The sequence below is a fragment of the Aplidium turbinatum genome, chromosome 1 (genome assembly GCF_918807975.1).
Source record: "Aplidium turbinatum chromosome 1, kaAplTurb1.1, whole genome shotgun sequence".
Taxonomy (NCBI): domain Eukaryota; kingdom Metazoa; phylum Chordata; class Ascidiacea; order Aplousobranchia; family Polyclinidae; genus Aplidium; species Aplidium turbinatum.
The window spans coordinates 59916563-59936246 of NC_137472.1; the positions used below are offsets into that span (position 1 = coordinate 59916563).

The 19684-nt window shown below is 37.8% G+C and overlaps 1 protein-coding gene across 1 annotated transcript in view; it reads left to right on the forward strand.

Moving 5' to 3' along the window:
• The first annotated feature begins 695 nt into the window (after nt 1–695).
• LOC145773063 (alkaline phosphatase-like) overlaps nt 696–19684 on the forward strand; it is a 29280-nt gene continuing 10291 nt past the window's right edge. The window contains exons 1-10 of the mRNA XM_082584776.1: nt 696–830; nt 2381–2494; nt 2819–2940; nt 3530–3704; nt 5096–5271; nt 7397–7604; nt 8173–8325; nt 14603–14782; nt 15530–15679; nt 17515–17659. Coding sequence (XP_082440902.1) covers nt 716–830; nt 2381–2494; nt 2819–2940; nt 3530–3704; nt 5096–5271; nt 7397–7604; nt 8173–8325; nt 14603–14782; nt 15530–15679; nt 17515–17659 — 1538 coding nt within the window. The 5' untranslated portion in view covers nt 696–715. The remainder of the gene's footprint in view (nt 831–2380; nt 2495–2818; nt 2941–3529; nt 3705–5095; nt 5272–7396; nt 7605–8172; nt 8326–14602; nt 14783–15529; nt 15680–17514; nt 17660–19684) is intronic.

A 19684-nucleotide genomic window follows, 5' to 3' on the forward strand; every position in this document is an offset into this window, starting at 1 on the left:
CCCGATTGCTCAGTTGGTTAGCGCGTGACTTTTGGAACAAAGAAGCTTCAAGACCAAGCGGCGCTGGTTCGACTCTCGGGGTTTGCGCTTGAGCAACGCACGTTAAGGACTGCTTTCCATTCAGCGGAATCTAATGGATGGAATAATTCCCTGGCAACAAGACTTCAACAATCGGAAACTTCACTCTACAGTATGTCAATCTCGGTGACCGGGCCTGCGTCAGTGATTCAAAGCCTCTACAAGTATGCAAAACTGCCAGGATTAAGCTCTACAAGATGCTTTCCCAGTCCGAGGATAAATATTCAATCAATCAACCAATCAATGTGATGACATCGTAATCATGGTGTAATTACTGATATAAAATTAGAAATGAGCCCTATCGCTAAAAGACCTTAGCTACAAGCGACAATAAATAAAACTATAGCATTATTAAGCACACAACCATATACTCTTGAATGGTGTCGAACCGGCGCCCTTTCCTTCGTAGTGCCAGGGCTTTCGTCACTCGGCTGTACTGCCTATGCAGCCGACTAATGTACAGATACGGAAGGCATAAACAAATTAGCCTTTATTAATTTTCTTTGGGAAAAAAGGATAAACTTTTCACTCCAACCCTTTCACACGACTTGGTGCTCAGTAATTGAACAATAAAGTATCTAAATCTTTATTGCTAGGTGTAAGCTGTTGTAGTTTTTGTTTTGGCATCCTAGTAAGCATGAAACAAATTTTATCAGCACGAATAAAAGGCTTTATACTTTGCACTCTTCTTTGTATTCAAGTTACTTTTGGATTCTTAGATGGACCAATGAATGTTAAGAAAGTTTGGAAAGGTAAAGTATTTGAAACGTAATTTTTTAACAACGTTTTTACATTATTTTATGTCGAGTTGTTTCGCGAAAATGGAAAGTGTACGAATTATTTTTTAAGAAGGCTTCGTGCCGGTGCGTGTAGCATTACGTGTATCAGTGCGTCCTACGTGCAAGGTGTATCATACGCCAAGACGTGTCATTACTGCCGAATATCATAAACCAATCTTACTGCCTTTTATAGATGAGATTTTTTTGGTAACTAACCCACACAATTGCACATACTGTACTCTACAGAGAGGTATATCTTTGTAAGCTACTGTAAGGCATGTTTCTTTCACTTTTAATTGCGTAAAAGGGCAGTCACGCACTGTCGTGTAACACTAATAGAGATTTCAGTTCAACATCATTACTTGCTTTCATGGGATAGTTCTCAGTAAACTGTTTTATTATTTGATGACACGGTCTTGTCTTTTTAACCACCCCTTCTCGTTTTCATTATTCCAAGTGTGGTGAGAATTTTCCATTAGAATCATCATCATCAGTCGTTATCTCCGCCTGCGGCAGATTGCGCATCAACATGGCTTATTTGCTTCCAAGAGTGGCGATTTTGAGCCAACTCGCCCAGTGTCATCAAGTGGAGTCCGGTCCATGATTGAATGTTATCCATTAGAATACATTGTTGTTAAATCGGCCGGAAAAAACGAAGTGATGCAGTTATCGAGTTTACTGATGCAATTTAAGCATATGCTGTTAAGCGGTTTCGCACGAATGTCTTTTCCAGTGTAGCCTCATGGCGGTTTCACTCTTTGGCGAGAAACTTTGGTTTGCTGTTACTATAGCTCCTTGGTACGGTAGTTGAGAAGTCGATGTAGACATTAATGATAATTTGTTGTTGCATTTTCTACATATTGTGTCTTCTACATTTGGTTGGTACACCAGAGAACAACACATTCTTTTTTGACGGAGTTGTATATTGAAAGGTCCCACTTGCTGCACTGGGTGGTAATAAGCTAAAGACACATCAAAAAGCGGTCTGCTGTTTGACATTTGGTGCCACAGATATATGTAACTGAGTCTGTGTTGTAGCCTCACGTTACCATTGCTGATTTACTACGGCCAATACTGGTTTGGAGTCGATTCAAGGTTTTCCACTTTGCCCAGGTGGTGTTCGCTCCTGGGGAAATGGACTCTGATGGTGGAATTTTCATTTCCGAGAAGTTGTTTTTATTTGCTCAAGCATTGTTTATTTTTTTGCTGTTGTTTTTATTTGTTGTTGTTAATCCTGTTATCAAAACTGTTCCAAGGCAAACAAAACCAAGGAAGAACAACACAAACTTTCATGCAGAGAGCTTGACAGAGCACAGCCCGGATGACCTGCGACAGTTGGCTGAAAATCGCCAATGATGGAGACTTTTAGTTAACGCTGTTTGCACTCAACTGGTTTAAAATTGATTATTATTATCATTATTTTATTACTAGACAAATTGTAAATTTTTTACTTTTCTTTCGATTTTGTTAGAAGTTAAAGTCGGATTTTTAAAATCCTGTCCATCAAATCGTTATTTTTATAGATGAAGAAGAGACTCCAGACTTTTGGCTCAATCTTGGCAAAGAAGAACTGGATAAGTCTGTCAGGCTAGAAAATCTCAACAGGAATGTTGCAAAAAATGTGATTTTCTTCTTAGGTACCATTCAATTATTATAATGTAGTCTGTCTAGCGTAAATAATGAACTTGCCAATGCTGACTGATAAAACTATTTATTACGCACGCAATAAACTTCTCAGAAAGTTAAAATTAGCTTAGAGTAGGCACGGTATGTTACAAGTAAGTACCTACAGAACAAAAATGACGAATTATTGCATTTTCCAGAAAACTAGATTGATTTCATTGAGCTTGTTTAACTATTTAATTTTAACTATTTAAAAATGTCCAACAAGATTTGCTTTTCAAATTTTCGCGTCTGATCAAGTGAATGTTTAAACACACGGTCTTCTTCTTTTCCCATAGGAGACGGCATGAGCATTCCAACAATAACAGCTTCCCGAATCTTAAAAGGACAGAAGCATGGAAAAAGCGGCGTGGAAGCTACCTTGGAAATGGATAAATTTCAGCACGTTGGGCTTTCCAAAGTTAGTATACAATAACGCCCAGTTAGCTCAGTGGTTAAGCACCCACCTCAAGATCAAGTAGTTAGCTACTTGGTTTTGGCTCTCGAGGTGTGCGCTTAAGCATTTCAAGACCGATTCATTCAGCGGCACCTAGTAGATGGAATGTTCACAGACATCAACACTTCAAACAACTATGGAAACTTTACTCAGCCATTCTCCGTAACGTCAGTGCTTCAAAGCCTCTACATGTATGCAAAACTGCCAGGAATAACCTATCAAAGGCTTTGTCAGTCTGAAGATAAAGATTCAAAAACAAATCAACACAGAAAAATCCATCATTTTTACATCGTATGAACGTCTGCAGGCGTTGAGTCCATGTAAAAACGACAGATTTTTCTGTTTTAGAAACGAAAACCAAACTGGTCATAGAAATTCAATGACATTTACTTATATACGTGCTCTAAAGATCACTTTCTTCTCACTTCAAATGCACCACTTGATAACACATGCTTTGGTAAGATAATCTGATATATATTGGGAAAATGCTGATACCACACGTGATGATACATCAAATAAATTCTTTGCATTTAATCCTCTAATACTGTTCCAGACATACACAGTGGATAAACAAGTAGGTGATTCCGCAGCCTCATGTACAGCTTTTCTGTGTGGGGTAAAAGCGACATTTTTCACACTTGGAGTGTCAGCAGCAGCAAGATTAAACAATTGTAGTTCAGTCAAAGGAAACGAAGTCGAATCGATTCTTGTGGATGCTTTCAGAGCTGGTACAACTCTTAATTATATACCAATTATGACGAAAAATAAGATCATGAACAAACGAAACCAAGCATATGCGCATCACTTGTTATGTCACAAAAGAATAAACTGCAAACGTTTTCAACTCTTCATCATATAGTCACAGTTGGGCATTTGAAAGCATACCCGTAATTTACGTCATATACAATGCATTATACTCAACTAACGCTGACCATGTTTTTGCTTCAAATCATTATAGTTTCTTCTTCTTTTGAAACATGATAAGTGACGTATTACTGCATGGTTCTATGTGTTTATAGTTCAACCACGGCCACCTCTAGATGCGGCCTGATTTGTCACATTTTGCAGATTTTGATTACAGCTAGACCTACTGTTGGTGTTTGACTGACATTTTCTGAGATGTTTTTACTTTTTGCTGCCTCCTAATGACATAAAAGCTTTTTGTTGTCTTGGGGAAGCACAAATGAGAAAAAGTAAGCTGAAAAACGCTCAATCAGACTGTTATTGAAAAATTAACAGTCTGACTAAAATCTTCGAATTCAAATTTTCTTTGTTTTTCAACATGTGAAGATGTTAAAACCCATTGTGTCATCTGAGGAAAACAGTAAAGAAAGCGTAAAAATATAATTTTTAGAAATATTTATTTAAACATTTGCCCAAACAGCAAAATCTGGAAATTTCTGCAAAATGTGACAAATCAGGCCGTAACTTTAAGTAGCCATGGTTCAACAAAGTAACCTCTTTACCAAACTAAATTTGTACAAACATATGAAGTGTGGCAACATTAAAAAAACTGTTTTTTGTTATTAATATTTTAGCTTATCCAAATATTTATAGCGAAAAGACTTGTTGATAAACATGCCGCTAAATGTATTACGGTTACGTATAATTTTTGTTAGCATATAGTGTGGTATTATTCAAATATAGGCTATCTTATCGTAATGCTCTTACAAGGCGACTTCTCGTTCATTTCTGCAGAGGCACATCCTAATGTACATTATCCCTCAACGATCATTCTATCAACACTTCTTTTTTTTACAAGAGAACTTCGTTTGTTGGTTCTGTAGTTTTTTCTCTGGTGCCTGTTTTAGACTTTAATATGTTTGAACCTTTCTTCATTTCTTTTTTTGTTTTTTTTTGGTTTGTCGTATCCAGGCTTACGCCCGGTGATTGAAGATTTTGATTAAGTGAACGGGAAAGCAAGGAAGCCAATCTTCGTTACCACCTTCAGGCCTTCAGGCATGCCTTTAAGTGTTTTACCAAAGACAAAGCCACATGCTATTGAGCGGTGTCGAACCGGCACCCTTTCGAACGTCGTTCTAGGGCTCTCATCACTCGGCAATGCAGCCAATTTTTCAATTTGTGTTTACGCTATAACTAAACAATAACTTTTCTCAAGGAAAATCTACCGGTATTGTTACTACTACCCGCATCAACCACGCAACGCCAGCAGGTGCATACGCGCATAGTGCATCCAGAATGTGGTACGATGACTCTTTAACTCCGGAAGATGCTCTCAAAGAAGGATGTAAAGATATTGCCGAGCAGTTTTACGACCAATCGCACATGATAACTGTAAGTTAATATATATACTGTTATTTGGAAAAAAAAATGATTAGCCAATACTCTCATTTTCCTGATTGTGCCTAGTTTATGATTGGTATTAGATGATTCTTATTAAATTTGTTTCCAATTGTTTGCACTTTAACTTCAGACAATAGCCTAAAGTAAGAGTAGCCTATGTGTGAAATTATTGATTCCATCAGGCAATGAACTTTTCAGGAATTTTATAGCCTATTTTTATTGATTCCAAGCATAATTACAATATCCCGGTTTCAAACACAGTCGTTTTTGTTCACTAATTACTGCCATTGAGCAAAGTTTGAAAATCAAAGCTCTAAACATTTTACGAATTTACAACCGTATTGTCAGGATGGGAATGAAACTAACGACCCTCAGAGTGTTGGTCACATGACTTTTACAAACCTACTTTGCCGGCTCTGCTGCTCTCACGAAAAAATAGCCATGCCGTTGTTCCAGACAATGGTTCACCTATTCAAACGTCATATAAAAACCGTTCAAGTCTACTGAATATTACGTCATGGAAGTTGCTAGAAAATGTGCCAAAATTGCACCATCGTTCATAGACTTGTGTCAAACCTGTTTGGACTTGTTTGGGCCTGTTTCAGTTTGAAACCTGTTTAAACAGGAAATATTACATCAGCTTTAAACACCTGTTTGAATGACTTCATAATTGTCTATCATTATTGCGTCACAGTACTGCATATGTGAGTTTGAGATATTGCTATCTATTCTGGTCATTCGTAAAATGATTGTTTGAAAGTTGGCCGCACATTTAACTGTTGGCTTAGTGCTTGCTAGCTGGACAAAGGTTCCGTCTTTTATCCAAGTAATCTGTATCGTAGTGACAGTTTTTTTAGAGGTGTACGGCGTTGCATCTCGATTTCGATAGCCGCGGGCTAATTTTACAGGAATACACTTTTGAAAAGACGTTTCGAAAGAGTGTTTATTTTTCGGTCACCTACATGCAGACGAACGGATTTGGGAATCTTATGTTACAATTTTCCCACGAAGAGATTATGGTTTACCGCTGTGACCAGCCATTTGTAAATGAAATTGACCACTCGCAGTAGTTTCATTCATCATTTACAAACTTTTCAATTGCTATAAAAGTCCAATGCGTGACTTGGCAGGCGCAGCCGCAACGGTAAATTTTGAAACATGCCACAGGTGTTTGTTGGAACTTCCGACGGCCCTGCCTATTTCAACGCTTTCCGCTTTCCTTTGTAATTTGCATTTTTTCACACTTGAAGAGAGGATTGCTAAGTGACCTATTATTCGGACTGAATAAAGTAATCTTGTCAATCCTGGAAACATGACCGGTCACAACGATAAACCATAATCTTTTCGTGGGAAAATTGTAACATAAGATTTGCGGATCCGTTCGTCTGTATGCAATGACCGAAACAAACACTCTTCTGAAAACGTCTATTCAAGAATTGTATTTCTGTAAAAATAGCCCCAAGGTTGTCGAGATTGGGACGCAACACCGTACGCCACTAAAACTTGTCACTACAATAAAAATTACTGAGATAAAGACGGAAATTTCGTCCAGCTTGTAAGCACTAAGCAAAACAGTTAAATATGCGACCAACTTTCCAAGCAACAATTTTAAAATGACGAGAATAGATTGCAATATTCCAAACGCACGTAACCATCTTCTGTGACGTAATAATGATAAGCATTATGAAGCTATTCAAACACCTGTTCAATTTGGCTTACACCATATCTCGTAATTCAAGATTTAACGATTATGTAATGTTTCACAGGTGTGACAAAGGTGATGCAATCTTTGCTTATTTCTTGCAACAGTCCATGACGTAAGACGTTAGGTTCAGTAGACAACGGTTCCATGTGACGTTTGATTTGAAAATTGCCCGTAACAATGACCAAGTCAACGGACTTGTGCTTTTAACAAAAGCGCTTCAATGCAGGAAATACTGCGGATGCCTGTTTGAAGATTAAATGCACTTATGCCAAGAGCTTAGAAAAGTCCCTGGTTAGGCATAGTTGTAGAATGCAATATTTTATTCAACCACTGCGTTTCCAATTAACTTTTGTAAGCTGTTACTTGCTTTTGTTTTCCTGCAACATACAAACCAACATTGATCGACTGCAGGTTGCTTTGGGGGGAGGACGACGACATTTCCGCCCAAACACAACTTACGATCCTGAATATCCAGATGAAGCTAATTCTCGCCTTGACGGACAAGATCTTATCTCAAAGTGGATGGACGGCCACAAGAAGCAAGGATTGACTGCAAAATACGTTTGGAATCTCACTGAGTTTGACAAGGTCGATCCTGCACATACAGATTGTCTTCTGGGTTCGTTCTCATTACAGTTTGTTTCTAAATTGATCAGGTGTTGCGACAAATATTGCACATATTATGTTCATAATTACGTACGTTTAGAGAACACCTAAATGATAAAGTAAAGAAAAAGTTACTGTCTGCTATTGTGGATAGAATAGCAGTGGCTGACACATGGCTCACAGCTTCTTCAATCTTCAGCTCACAGAAAAGATAACCAGTCGTCCAGTCAACTCATGAATTATTGTCTTCGGTATCAACTTACTGATCAACATCGCAGGATTAGTCTATTCTTTTGTATCAATTTATAGTTTGTATCAGTTTTGTAGTTTGTATCAATGTATGAGTATCATACATATCATTAATTTATGACATATTTTGTCATTATGACTATTTCTTACTGTATTTAACTTACTTGATATTATCTTCATCGTCTTGATTGATGATTCTGAAGTAGGCTATGGCAAGTGCTGCAGTAGAATGTTGCTTAAAATATTACAAACCTGAGTGTGTGCCGGTGGTATTTTAACAGTTGCTACTTTTTACATTTAGTTTACAACGCTACACTTTCTGTATTTGTTAGGAATGTTTGAACCTACTGAAATGCACTTCCACGTAGACAAAAGCCTTGATAAAGCTGGAGAACCAAGTTTGACAGAAATGATGGAAAAAGCGCTTCAAATATTGCAAAAGAATGATAAAGGATATTTTTTGCTGGTTGAGGGCGGTTTGATAGGTAAGATTGTAGCCGATCGAATGATGTAAGAATAAGTTTAAGCGCCAAATTAAACCTAGCTTACGACGTATATAGCCTAGCCTATTGTTTTACCAAAACAATCACTCAAGAAAGTAGTTCAACACCTCTGTCTGTACTTTTGCAGAATACCAGTGAAGGATACTTTGGGCATACAATGCGAGAAATGAAAACCACATAGTACATGTTATTTGGAGCCTAACTAAGCCTTTAATTATCCGTAGAAGCATAGCATCTTTTCACATATAAACTAGGCAAGCAATTGCCCACCTAGTCTCTTTGCTTGCCCCCCTAGTCCTTTCTTTGCCCCCCTAGTTTGAAACTAGGTGGGCAATTTTTAAGACTTAATTTTTGTTTAAGTTAGATCTAAGTTAAAGAAAGAACAGAAAAATGGAATGCTTCATCATACATTTAGAACTTATGAGCCTACCTTTGACCTTACGGTAGGCCTACTGATAATATCCTTTAAAATATCCAGACACTTTAAAAGCTTCCATAAAAGAATTCGCCATCGACGTAGATTCGTGGGAAGACTTATTAGCCGCAGTACGACTAACATGGCGCAGTCCTATTAATAAAGGCGCAGAATCAGCTGAGAAAGCTTGATCTTAGCCTCATTGGCCATCTTCGGAAACGAAGGGCGAACATCACTTATAATATTCTTAATGTTCCATTCAAGCAGATTAATTAGCAATTTGTGTTGTGAGTAGCCTATACCTCAAATTTTGTGTGAGATTCTAAATGTCTGAATTAAGTTTGTTTCTTATTTTCATCAAAATAAAATACCAGCTCTTTAAAATCATCTAATTCTGCAAAGATTCAACTGATTATCAGGGCCGGATTTAGCTGATGGAGGGCCCGGGGCGCTTTTAAATCGAGGGCCCCCGTGCAAAAATTTTTTCGCGCCTCCGGCGCGAAAAACCACTTCTACGTCTACAGTAGCATTAATCCAGCACTGCACAGCATTTTGCAGAAATTTCGAAGGCTGAAAAAATATAATAACACAAAACTACATTTTGTCCACGTAGGGGGGCCCCCGGGGCACCTGCACCCTCTGCCCCCCCTAAATCTGGGCCTGCTCATTATAATATCTTAAGCAGTTGTGTTTTATAGATTATGTATTGTAGTTGTTTCTTTTTACTTTAGTAAAATGAGACCTCTGCAACTAAATGTTGCTAGATTAAATTTTATTACCTACATTATTAGGCTATTTATAACATATTGTGGGCGGAGATGAATATAGGAATCAATTATGGGTCTCAAAAGTTTAGTCTAGGTATAATATGCATTTTTAACAACAATTTGCCTGAGAAATCTACATTTTTAAGCTCCTACATGTTTTAAGCTCAGGAAAAATGCCCTTTTTCCCATCATTTACGCGTGAAAAGTGCCCTTTTTAACATAACTCTCGCGCTAAAAGTGCCCTTTTTTGAAAATTTGCCCACCTAGTCCCAATTTGTGAAAAGATGCTATGCGTAGAAGAGATGTCAATTAGTTCAGTTCAGTTTATTCTGTTCTGTTGGCAAATAAACAAAAATATACTAAACACAAATAATTCGAACAAGAATGGCAGCGAAAAACCAAATTGCTTCTTTTTGCGTTTGAGGCCACTGCAGGTCACTTTGTCTGTTCCAAGAACGGAAGCCGCCAGATTGTGTGTTCATCGAGCGTTGTTAGGTCCACATATCTAACCTGGATCGGTATATTCAGGGTTGGAAGTAACCACTAGTTGTCACTATTCGATAGCGTTATTCGTTGATTTCTGAATATCGAATGCTTATACTCATTCCTTTTAACCCTTATGCACTAGCTCAACAACATTCAGTGACGAAGGAGAACTTCTGAGTAGCTTACTGTTGTAGCGATTTCAAAACGTTAAATTGTTTACACAATGAGTTATTTGCGTTTTAACTTAATCGGCACATCTGTTGACAAAATGTCAACAATCAGAAACAATAGGAGTTTTTAATGTAAAGCCACTATGCAGTAGCTAGCTATTATCACAAAGTGATAACTGGCGACATACAGGAAAGTTGCACGTGTATTTAGTGAATCGCTGCCTGACTAGGTCCTAGTTAGACTGCCAGGAGGAGTTAGACTGCCAGTCTAGGAGGAGTTAGATTGCCAGTTGATATAACTCAGAAGAAAAATACTGCCTAAGCAGTTGTGTTGGAAACGTTTGCCCTACCTCTAACTAGCTCAAACAAGATTTTACATGTGTATTAGCTCTTACATGAAATGCTAACTATTTGAAATCCACAGGTTATTTCGGTTAATTACAGCAAGGTGCAAATTTAGTGATGGACAGACAGAGAAGATTTTCATCTCAAGAGACCCTAAGACACCTGCAAATAACTTCTGATGATCTTGATAGCGACTCTAATGCTGAGGCTACAAGTAGTAGTGAATGTGAGTCCATACCAGATGTTGATGAACTGCCTTTGGAAGTAAAGGGACTGTCTGATATAGCCTAGATGTCTTTGAGGAAGAAAGTGAAGATGACGAGATTGGTAGTGAAGCAGATCAAGAATCTAATGATGATTCCTCAGAAGATGAAGATCAAGTACCAATAACAGCTGGCAATGGGATGGACGACAAATGGCTGCTCGTGCCCCATCCTGTGAGTACCATCTGCTTTCAACCAGATGAGAAACGAAATTTGTCAACAAAGAGCCTCCACCCGGACGGCACAGCTGCAAGGGGCAATTGATAAGTTCAGACGCCCCACCATTCTGCAGCTCAACATAGCTGGCAATGCAATCTATTATGCAAATCCTTTTCCAGGAAAGCTCAGAAGAAATATATTGACGTAACAGCCTCGGATTGATGCTGCTCCTGAACTTGAAGTGGATGCCTTCAAATTATTTTATCGGCCTGAAATTATACTTCAGATAGTACGTGAGACGAACAGAAAAACAAAGGACGTGAGACACCGATGTAAGCTGTTGCCTAATTCTAAACACAAAATCTTCACAATTGAAGTTGCGGCAGGTCTTGGAATTATGATACTTGTTGGCTTGGACAGAGATAACTTCACCGATTTACGTCGATTGTGGGATCCTCTTGATAGTAGGCCATTTTATGGAGTGGCTATGGCACTAAATTGATTGAAATTTCTGCTAGGATGCATGCGTTTTGATAACTATCGCAATCGATCAGTAAGACAAAGGGACGATAGGTTAGCTGCTGTTCGAGAGGTGTGGGAAGCATTCAACAGCAATCTGCGCAACGCCTACATCACTAAAGAAGCATTGACTGTGGATGAACAACTGGTTGGACATCGAGGCAAAATTCCTGGAAGAACATACATGCAATCGAAACCATGGAAATATGGAATAGAGTTCTTTTGTCTGTGTGAAGCCACATCAGGTTTTGCTCTAAGTGGCATTATTTATTCCGGAAGAGAACCCGATTCGGCTCCTCACAGAAATCTTGCAAGTGATATAGTGATGAACCTGTGTTCTGTTTACTTTGGTATTGGTCAGGATATATACGTTGACAGATGTTTTACATCTCATAGTCTGGTTTGCAATCTTTTGCTTCAAAATCTTACATTGGTGGGAACAGTAATGGCTAATCGCCGTGAAGTTCCATCGCAGCTCAAATCAGCAAGGGGAAGAGAGGTGGAAAGTACTGAAGCGTAGTATGACCATTTGAACAAGTTTCTGTTATTGTCATATGTACCAAAACGAAACAGGAATGTACTCATGATGTCTTATTCACACTCTTCTGTTTCCATCACTGACTCTCACAAGTAACCTACAGTTATAATGCATTATTTTTTTATAACAATCATAATGGTGGAATTGACACTCTTTATGAAAACTGTGAAGAATTCAATTGCTTGAGGAAAAAAATCATTGGCCAATGCTTATAAATTACAATTTGACAAATGCCAGTAACAACGCATTTCTCATAATGAGAGGCAATGGGAAAAGTAACAAAAATAGATTTTCTCAAACAACTTAGCTTTCAGCTTGTTTGTTTGTTTGTTTTATTATCTTTATCCTGCATTGCGGGAAAGCGGACTTGAGCGCTATGCATCGGTGTACGCGGTGGTGCTGACATACGCTTGCTCAACCGTATGTCAGCAAAAGAAAATTGGCGGAGAAACTAAACTGCTTGCCGAAAATTTGGGGTTCATCGATGCTGCTACTTCAAGCACTTTCAATCGCACAGTTCAAAGTATAAAACAGGGAAGATGCTACAGATGTGCAAAGCATACTCGATCTGCATGTGTCACTTGTTACCTACGGGTTTGCCCACGACACTAAAAACTTCACAAGAACCAATATTGCTTGGAATGCTGAACGATTTGTTGTAGTGCTCCACGTTACTTCGTTTTTGTGTTTGAAATATACGTGGCAAAACTTCGCTTGTTATGATTTCTTTGCATTTTATCTGAGAGCTAGTAAGCTAAAAACATGTCCTGGGTAGGAAGCAGACCTCCCAATTAGCATTAATGGTTGTTCTGTTAAGGTTTTATCAACATCAAATCATCTAAAATAACAACTTCACTTTCCGACAAGCGCATTTGTACCGAAAAACACAAGGAAATGCCATGTTGACAATTTGTCAACATCTGTGCCGATTAAGTTACCTAAAATCCCTGTGCTAATAAGGGTTAAAAATAAATATCGAATGCGCGTTATTCACTGCTTTTTTATGCAAGCAACGAAATCATTATTCGTTTTTCACTAATCGATATTTAGGAGAACTGCTGAATCATTTTTTGTTGTTCACCTACTTTGGCGTCAAAACGAATTTACGAGATTTGGTTTTCGGATTACTATCCGACCTAGTCCCTTTTCGGTTTTCGAACTTTAAAGGATCAAGGAAAATTTTTCGGCAACACAGTTCAGAAAAACCATGCCAGTGAGAGCCATTAACAGTGTTGCAAACCTTGCGGTTTTCCCGCAAATTTGGGATTGTTTTTGTTTTTTTTCGAGTTTTGGTACCTTTTTTTGAGTTTGCGGGTTGCTTGTTTTTTTTTGGCCAGTCAATTTTTAGTAATTGCTATTCGTTGCTTTTTTTAAGTATCGATAGCGGAAAGTCATTGCTTTTTCGGGCACTATCGAATAGTGAAATAGTCATTGCTTTTTGACTAACGACTTCCAGCCCTGGGTATATTAAGCATTGGTAATGTGGTGTACAGTCAGAAAGTTTGAGCCACATGCACAAGATGGTGTCGGCGATGCTCCATTGGAAATTGTTGCTAGTGAAACCACCCAGTTCGTAAGCGATTGAGCTTCACCCATTCCTTCCTAGGTAGTTCCGCTTCAAATGGAGCATTGGTATTAGGAAGAATATTGTGAATTGAATTGGTCTCTCGACTTCTTTCCATTCATTGTTCTAAACTGTGTAAATGTGAGAGTTGCAGATAACTGCAGCATGGCGGAGAAAAAGGCGTTAAATTTAAGCACTGGGGCTCTTGAAAGTGCAAGTTTGGAACCATCTAGTTGTGGAGGTGGTCATCTTTCATAGCTTATAGAACAAGACTATGCACATAATTTTCCCCGAGCAGTTTAGCTGGGACAAAGCAGTATTGGTTATCTCTTGAACTGTTAGTAGGTTATAACTTACAGCAGTATTTTAATCTCAATCTCATTTATATTTTTTTGCCAAATTTCCTTTATCAACCACAACAGTATTATGATGTTCATTTTAAATTGTTATTACTTGGTTGGCTTTGAATCTTTATCCTCGGACTGACAAAGCCTTGATAGGTTATTCCTGGTAGTTTCGCATACTTGTACAAGTAGAGGCTCTTGACGCTGGGCGAGTTACCGAAATTCGCAAAGTGAAGTTTTCCGATTGTTGAAGATTGTGTTGTTGCCGGGGAATTATTCCATTCACTAGATGTCGCTTAATGGAGAACAATGCTGAATTGCGTTGTTCAAGCGCACAACCCGAAAGTCGAACTTGCGGTGCGTGATCTTGAGCCGGGCGTGTAACCACTGAGCTAACCGGGTGGACGAAAGTTTGCGACTACTTTTGACTTCCAAGGGGAAGGTGCCGTTGTATTTGAGTAATCTGTGTTTGCTGTAACTTAAACCTTATTTTTTAGTTAGGCTGATGCCTGTAGGCTGGAAACTTCTTTTAGGTTTTATACTCTTCGACGTGTTATCAGTTTATTGACACGTTTGCATATTCCACATTGTAATAATCTGCTTTATGTTTCGTTACTGCCAAATTAAACAATAAATAATAAATCTATATGATCTGGGAGATATGATTCACAATTGGCGCTCCTTTCCAGATACGGCTCATCATCTTAACAGTGCTTACAAGGCGTTGCACGAAACACTTGCTTTTGATGACGCAATAGCGAAAGCCCGAAGCATGACGTCAGATGAGGATACCCTGATCATTGCGACAGCGGATCATAGTCACACGCTAAACTTTGGAGGAATGACTGACAGAGGAATTTCTATATTTGGTAAGATTACGTATAGGCTTCTGTTTCTAAAAAAAACAGTCCATGGGAAAGCTGATTGTTTTCAAATATAATTTTCTCTTTATTGTTTTGCAATTTTAAGCGTATTTTTTGGATTATAAAAGTTTTGTGAAAGTGATCATACTCAACATGTTACAGTAGCAGAAGAAATGTTGTTCATAATCGATCAAACATTTGTTTTAGAAATTTTTATTCTTCTGTTGATGGATTAGAGTCCATTCTTATGGAAAAGAGTTTTATTCCAGAAAAGCACCCTCAATAGATAAAGTTAAAAAGATTTTCATAAAAAGGAATGCGTTCACTTTGTAGCCATGAGTGTGGTTTTATTGCTTCTGTTTCGATCAATTCAGTTTTCGAAACTTTTGCCCGACCATAAGTTAATTATATTATTTTATATTTAGAGCTCATTAGTTCTTTTCACATTGATCAAACGGTTCAATAATTTTGGTTTCAAGTAGTTATAGTTGCCTATAGTGGGGTAGCCGAGTTGTCTTCACGGAATCTTTGCAAAGATAACAAAATTACGCTAAAATCTCGTGAAAATAAGTTGCTTTAAATATTAAAAATTGTTTCAAGAGTACTACGTGTTACTCCAAATAAAGGGATAGGCTTCGCTGTTTACTAAGGTTTGTTTCTGTCTTGATATGAACCTCCGGGGTCAAGACCCAAAATCGTGGGCCCGAAATCTTGAGGCTGATTTGACGATCAGCCTTCAGAGTTGTGTTTCAGGTTTAGCGGAAATGAATGGTGAAGTTATCATGGGAACTGACAAAAAACCGTTCACTAGTCTCCTCTATGGCAATGGCCCATCAAATGAAGGATTTGATAACAAAAATAACTTTACAAATGAAAGGATGAATTTAACAAATGTTGATACGGGTAAGAGCTTGTAGTAAACATTTTTCTTGGAGTTAAGTTTTATTTCCTCTTCTTCAATATGGACAAAGTTATGCTTTTAAGAATTTAGATTTGCAGAGGTGAGAGGAAGGGGTAAGATTGAATTACCAAACGTTTTATCTGTTGCGAACTTGACGGAAAAATATTGAGAACTTTTTTTAGTTAAATCACTAAAGTTGTGTTCTTATATAAAATGTTTTAAGTAAGGTTAATAAGTTTGACTGCAATGTATGTTTTTAGACTGTCTGAGTTTAGAAATTGCATGGAAAAAGAGATTTTGGCAAAACAAAATATAGCTACTGTATGTGGTACAAAACAGGGGTCACTAATTAGCCAACCATGCCACTGTAATGTGTGGCCCTCGGAATGCTTTAGCATACAAGTATAACTAAAAATAATTTTCTTAGAACACAGGGCATGAGACATGAAAATCTTTGTATGTGACCTAGTTTGTATAATTTTGCATATAGCCTACAAACTTTTTCAGATATCAATCATTCTGACATTTAAACTTTTCTTTTTTTATCTAGTAAAATAAATTTTATTGATAGAGTCAATCACATGGCACATTTTTTCACAACATAGTTGTATAGAATTTACTGAAAGTCACGTTTTAACATTGTTAAAGAATGGTTGATATTTCACAACGCTGATACTGGCGACCTGTTCTAGCCTGATGCTGCGAGTTCGCTGTGGTAGTGGCAGATCGCACTAGCTTCTGGAACACAGTTCCTTAGTCATGTGCTATGACGAGTGGTTTGACACATTCAACTCCATTCGTTATAGCACATGACCAGAGAACTGTGTTCCCAAAGCCAAGGCAAACCGCTATTAGCTTACCACAGCGAATTCGCATCATGGCTAAAACAGGTGGTCAGTAACTACATTTTAAAGTAAGCAACAATCATGCAGCTGAAAGCGAAGCTCAATCTACTGCAATAGTTAATATGACGTAGTACGTTATTAATACGGTATCTATCTTCTGCTGAACCGTTTGCAAACTTGGTAGCCTTTTGATATTTAAATATTACTTTTATATTTCTTTGTGTCGCTGGTTTTCATACTTCTTTGGCGACATCTTTGCTTTTTTGTTTTCGTTTTGTCTAATTGTAATAACATTGCCCTGCGCTGCGTCTTATGATAGACAAGTAGACATTACAAAGTCCTTGAAACTTCAGTTCCATTTGTTTGATGAAATGTAGCTTAAATGCGGATTAGCCTACTACTTCGAACAGCTTGTAATTCTTCAGCTTATTGTAAACAAAAAATACGCCATGTTTTTTCAAGCAACAACCGGTTAATTCTCCTTTATTTGCCCACGTTAGCCGCATTATCAAGCTCACTATTGTAAAGTGTCTCATAATGCTGTGGTTGATACGAGAGTCCGAGTTTGAAATTAATAGTGATACGGCCAATAAGTTTTTTAGTTTTTACAAAGCGATCCAAAAATGCTGACATAAAATTTTAACATGGCTTAATACTTTTTTGGTAGAGACTAAAGTAACCATTGAAATTACTAAAAAAAAAGTAGTTGTTATTACATACAAATTGTGTATTGCTTCTTTGATGTTTTGCGCAATCGTTACGCATGGGTTCGATGCCTTGTCGTGTCATACCAAAGGCTTTCTAAACTTTACACTGAACCTTGTTTCTGCTAGGCTGAGTAGCAAAAGGAATGGATTCAGGACAGTAATGTAGCTCGGTTTCGCCTCTTAACAGCTGCACTGATAGGCTACTGTTTGGTTTGTAAAGCGCTGAGGAGCAATATAGCGCTACATGAAACCACGGATTACTGATATCATGTTTGGTTTGTGTAGGTGACAAAGATTTTCACCAGCAAAGTGCTGTGACACTTAGTTATGCAACCCATGCTGGGGAGGACGTGGCTATTATGGCCCAAGGCCCAATGGCTCATCTCATTCACGGAGTCCATCAACAGAGTTACATTGCTTACGTTATGAGGTGGGGACATTATATAATTCATTTAGTGATTAAAAACCCTTTTTCAATAGACTTTAGCACAAATTTGTCACTACTGTAAAAATATTTGAGGGACCAAAATCTTTGTAATTTTATCATTGAGTGTTTGCTTTATTCCTTGTTGGAAAACTTACGTCACAGTAAAAATTTCAGAATAAAAGACTGAGTGAGATCATCGTTTATAATTCGGTTTAAGCAGGATAGATCTAACGCTACTATAGACCTACTTCGTCTCAACGTTTATTGATACAAACTGTTACAACTTTAATGCTTATAGTGACAAAACAATGTCGATTGTCTAGTACAGGGGTCACCAGCCTTTTTTCCATGCTGGCCACTTTGGCACTATGGAGAGCTGTGGCGAGCCGCACTAATAAAATGTTAGGTAGGTTGACTCTTATGCTAGAGAAGAACGCATTTCGTACCCAGTATCCAGCGTTACATGTTGTTCATATTTATATTAGAATACCGCAGCAACAAAATTAATCGAACAACGCTACTGCCAGGCCAAGCTCCTTTTACACCACTGTTGACTTTTTTTAACAATGCCTAATAAATGGGGCTACTTGTTTTGCGCACTTATAGCGAAGCGAGCGGTTTCATCAGAATATTCATCGCCAAGCAAGAGTGGTGTTGTCACTTAACTTCACAAAAGATATCTTGCAATTAACAATTTCAGTAAACAAGGATACCACGGCCTACTAAAACACGGCCAAATATGTTGCTATTTGGAAAAATTTCTAAGAGTCTGAATTGTTACAATCATAGCCATGACAAACCTGTCATTTTCCCACTTACAGAAGTATGTAAAACAAGCAACATTTGTATCTAGACATATTGTTGGCTTGTTTTGCCAGAGATTAGATATGTATGTTACGCACAATTTATGCAATAATAATGTAAAATATGTAAGACTTTCCAACTGCATCCTGGAGGTAGTCTCATCATACGTCGTTAGGTTTTTTTTGTAAAGCAGGATCTTTCGCCAATAGCCATATTTTACTTGCAAAACTAAACTTGGCTAAAAACAAACAAAATAAAATTAAAATTGACACATCAAATGAACAGCTTACAACATAGAATCCACAAAAAATCCTTGATATTTTAAATGGAACATGCAATTACACCAAACGATACTACCTCCAGGGTGCAGTTGAAAAGTCTTACATATTACATTATTATTGTGTAAACTGTGCTCAATGTACATACCTAATCTCCGGTTAAACAAACCAAACATATGTCTAGGTGCAAATAGTGCTTATTTTACTTACTTCTGGTAATGGGAAGATGACAGGTTTATCATAGCTATGATTGTAACAATTCAGACTCTTAGAAATTTCCTCAAATAGCAACATATTTGGCCGTGTTCTAGTAGGTCGTGACGATATGTTTGACACATCGCAATACAGGCAACAATAGTGATCTGCAAACATATCAGCGAAAAATAGGCTCCAAAAACAGAAAAAAAGAAACCAGGCACCATGAAACAAATGCTTATGGAAATCACCCAAGAATCGTAATTCTATCGTAATTTATGAACAGTCTTCCCTTTAAAAAAGCAATGAGTTGGTTTTTCATCCTTTTTGTGAGAGTCTATAAAACCGTCTTTCTTTTGTTATAGACAACTGTCACTTGCGATGCTTATCAGCGTGAAAAGAATTTGTTGATTAACAACATTTTGCAGAGCTTGCATCGTCAGTAGATACAGGTTTTTTTTTAAGATTTGGTTTGGGTGACCGCTAAGTAGTTTTAAGAGACCGCAAGTGTTTCATTTAAATACCAAAAAATAGCCATAACTACATACAATCAACGCAACATAAAATGAATTATTCGACAAGGCACAGCTTAAATGATTGTGACAGCGACCAAACAGCCTGCCCAACACGGCCGCCAAACAAGTTTGCTGCACAATCACACAAAGTGTGCTTGTTGGCTTCTGCTTGTTATGTTTCCACACGTAAAAACTGATCATCATGCGCCATGAATCAGAAATAAACATTGACGAGT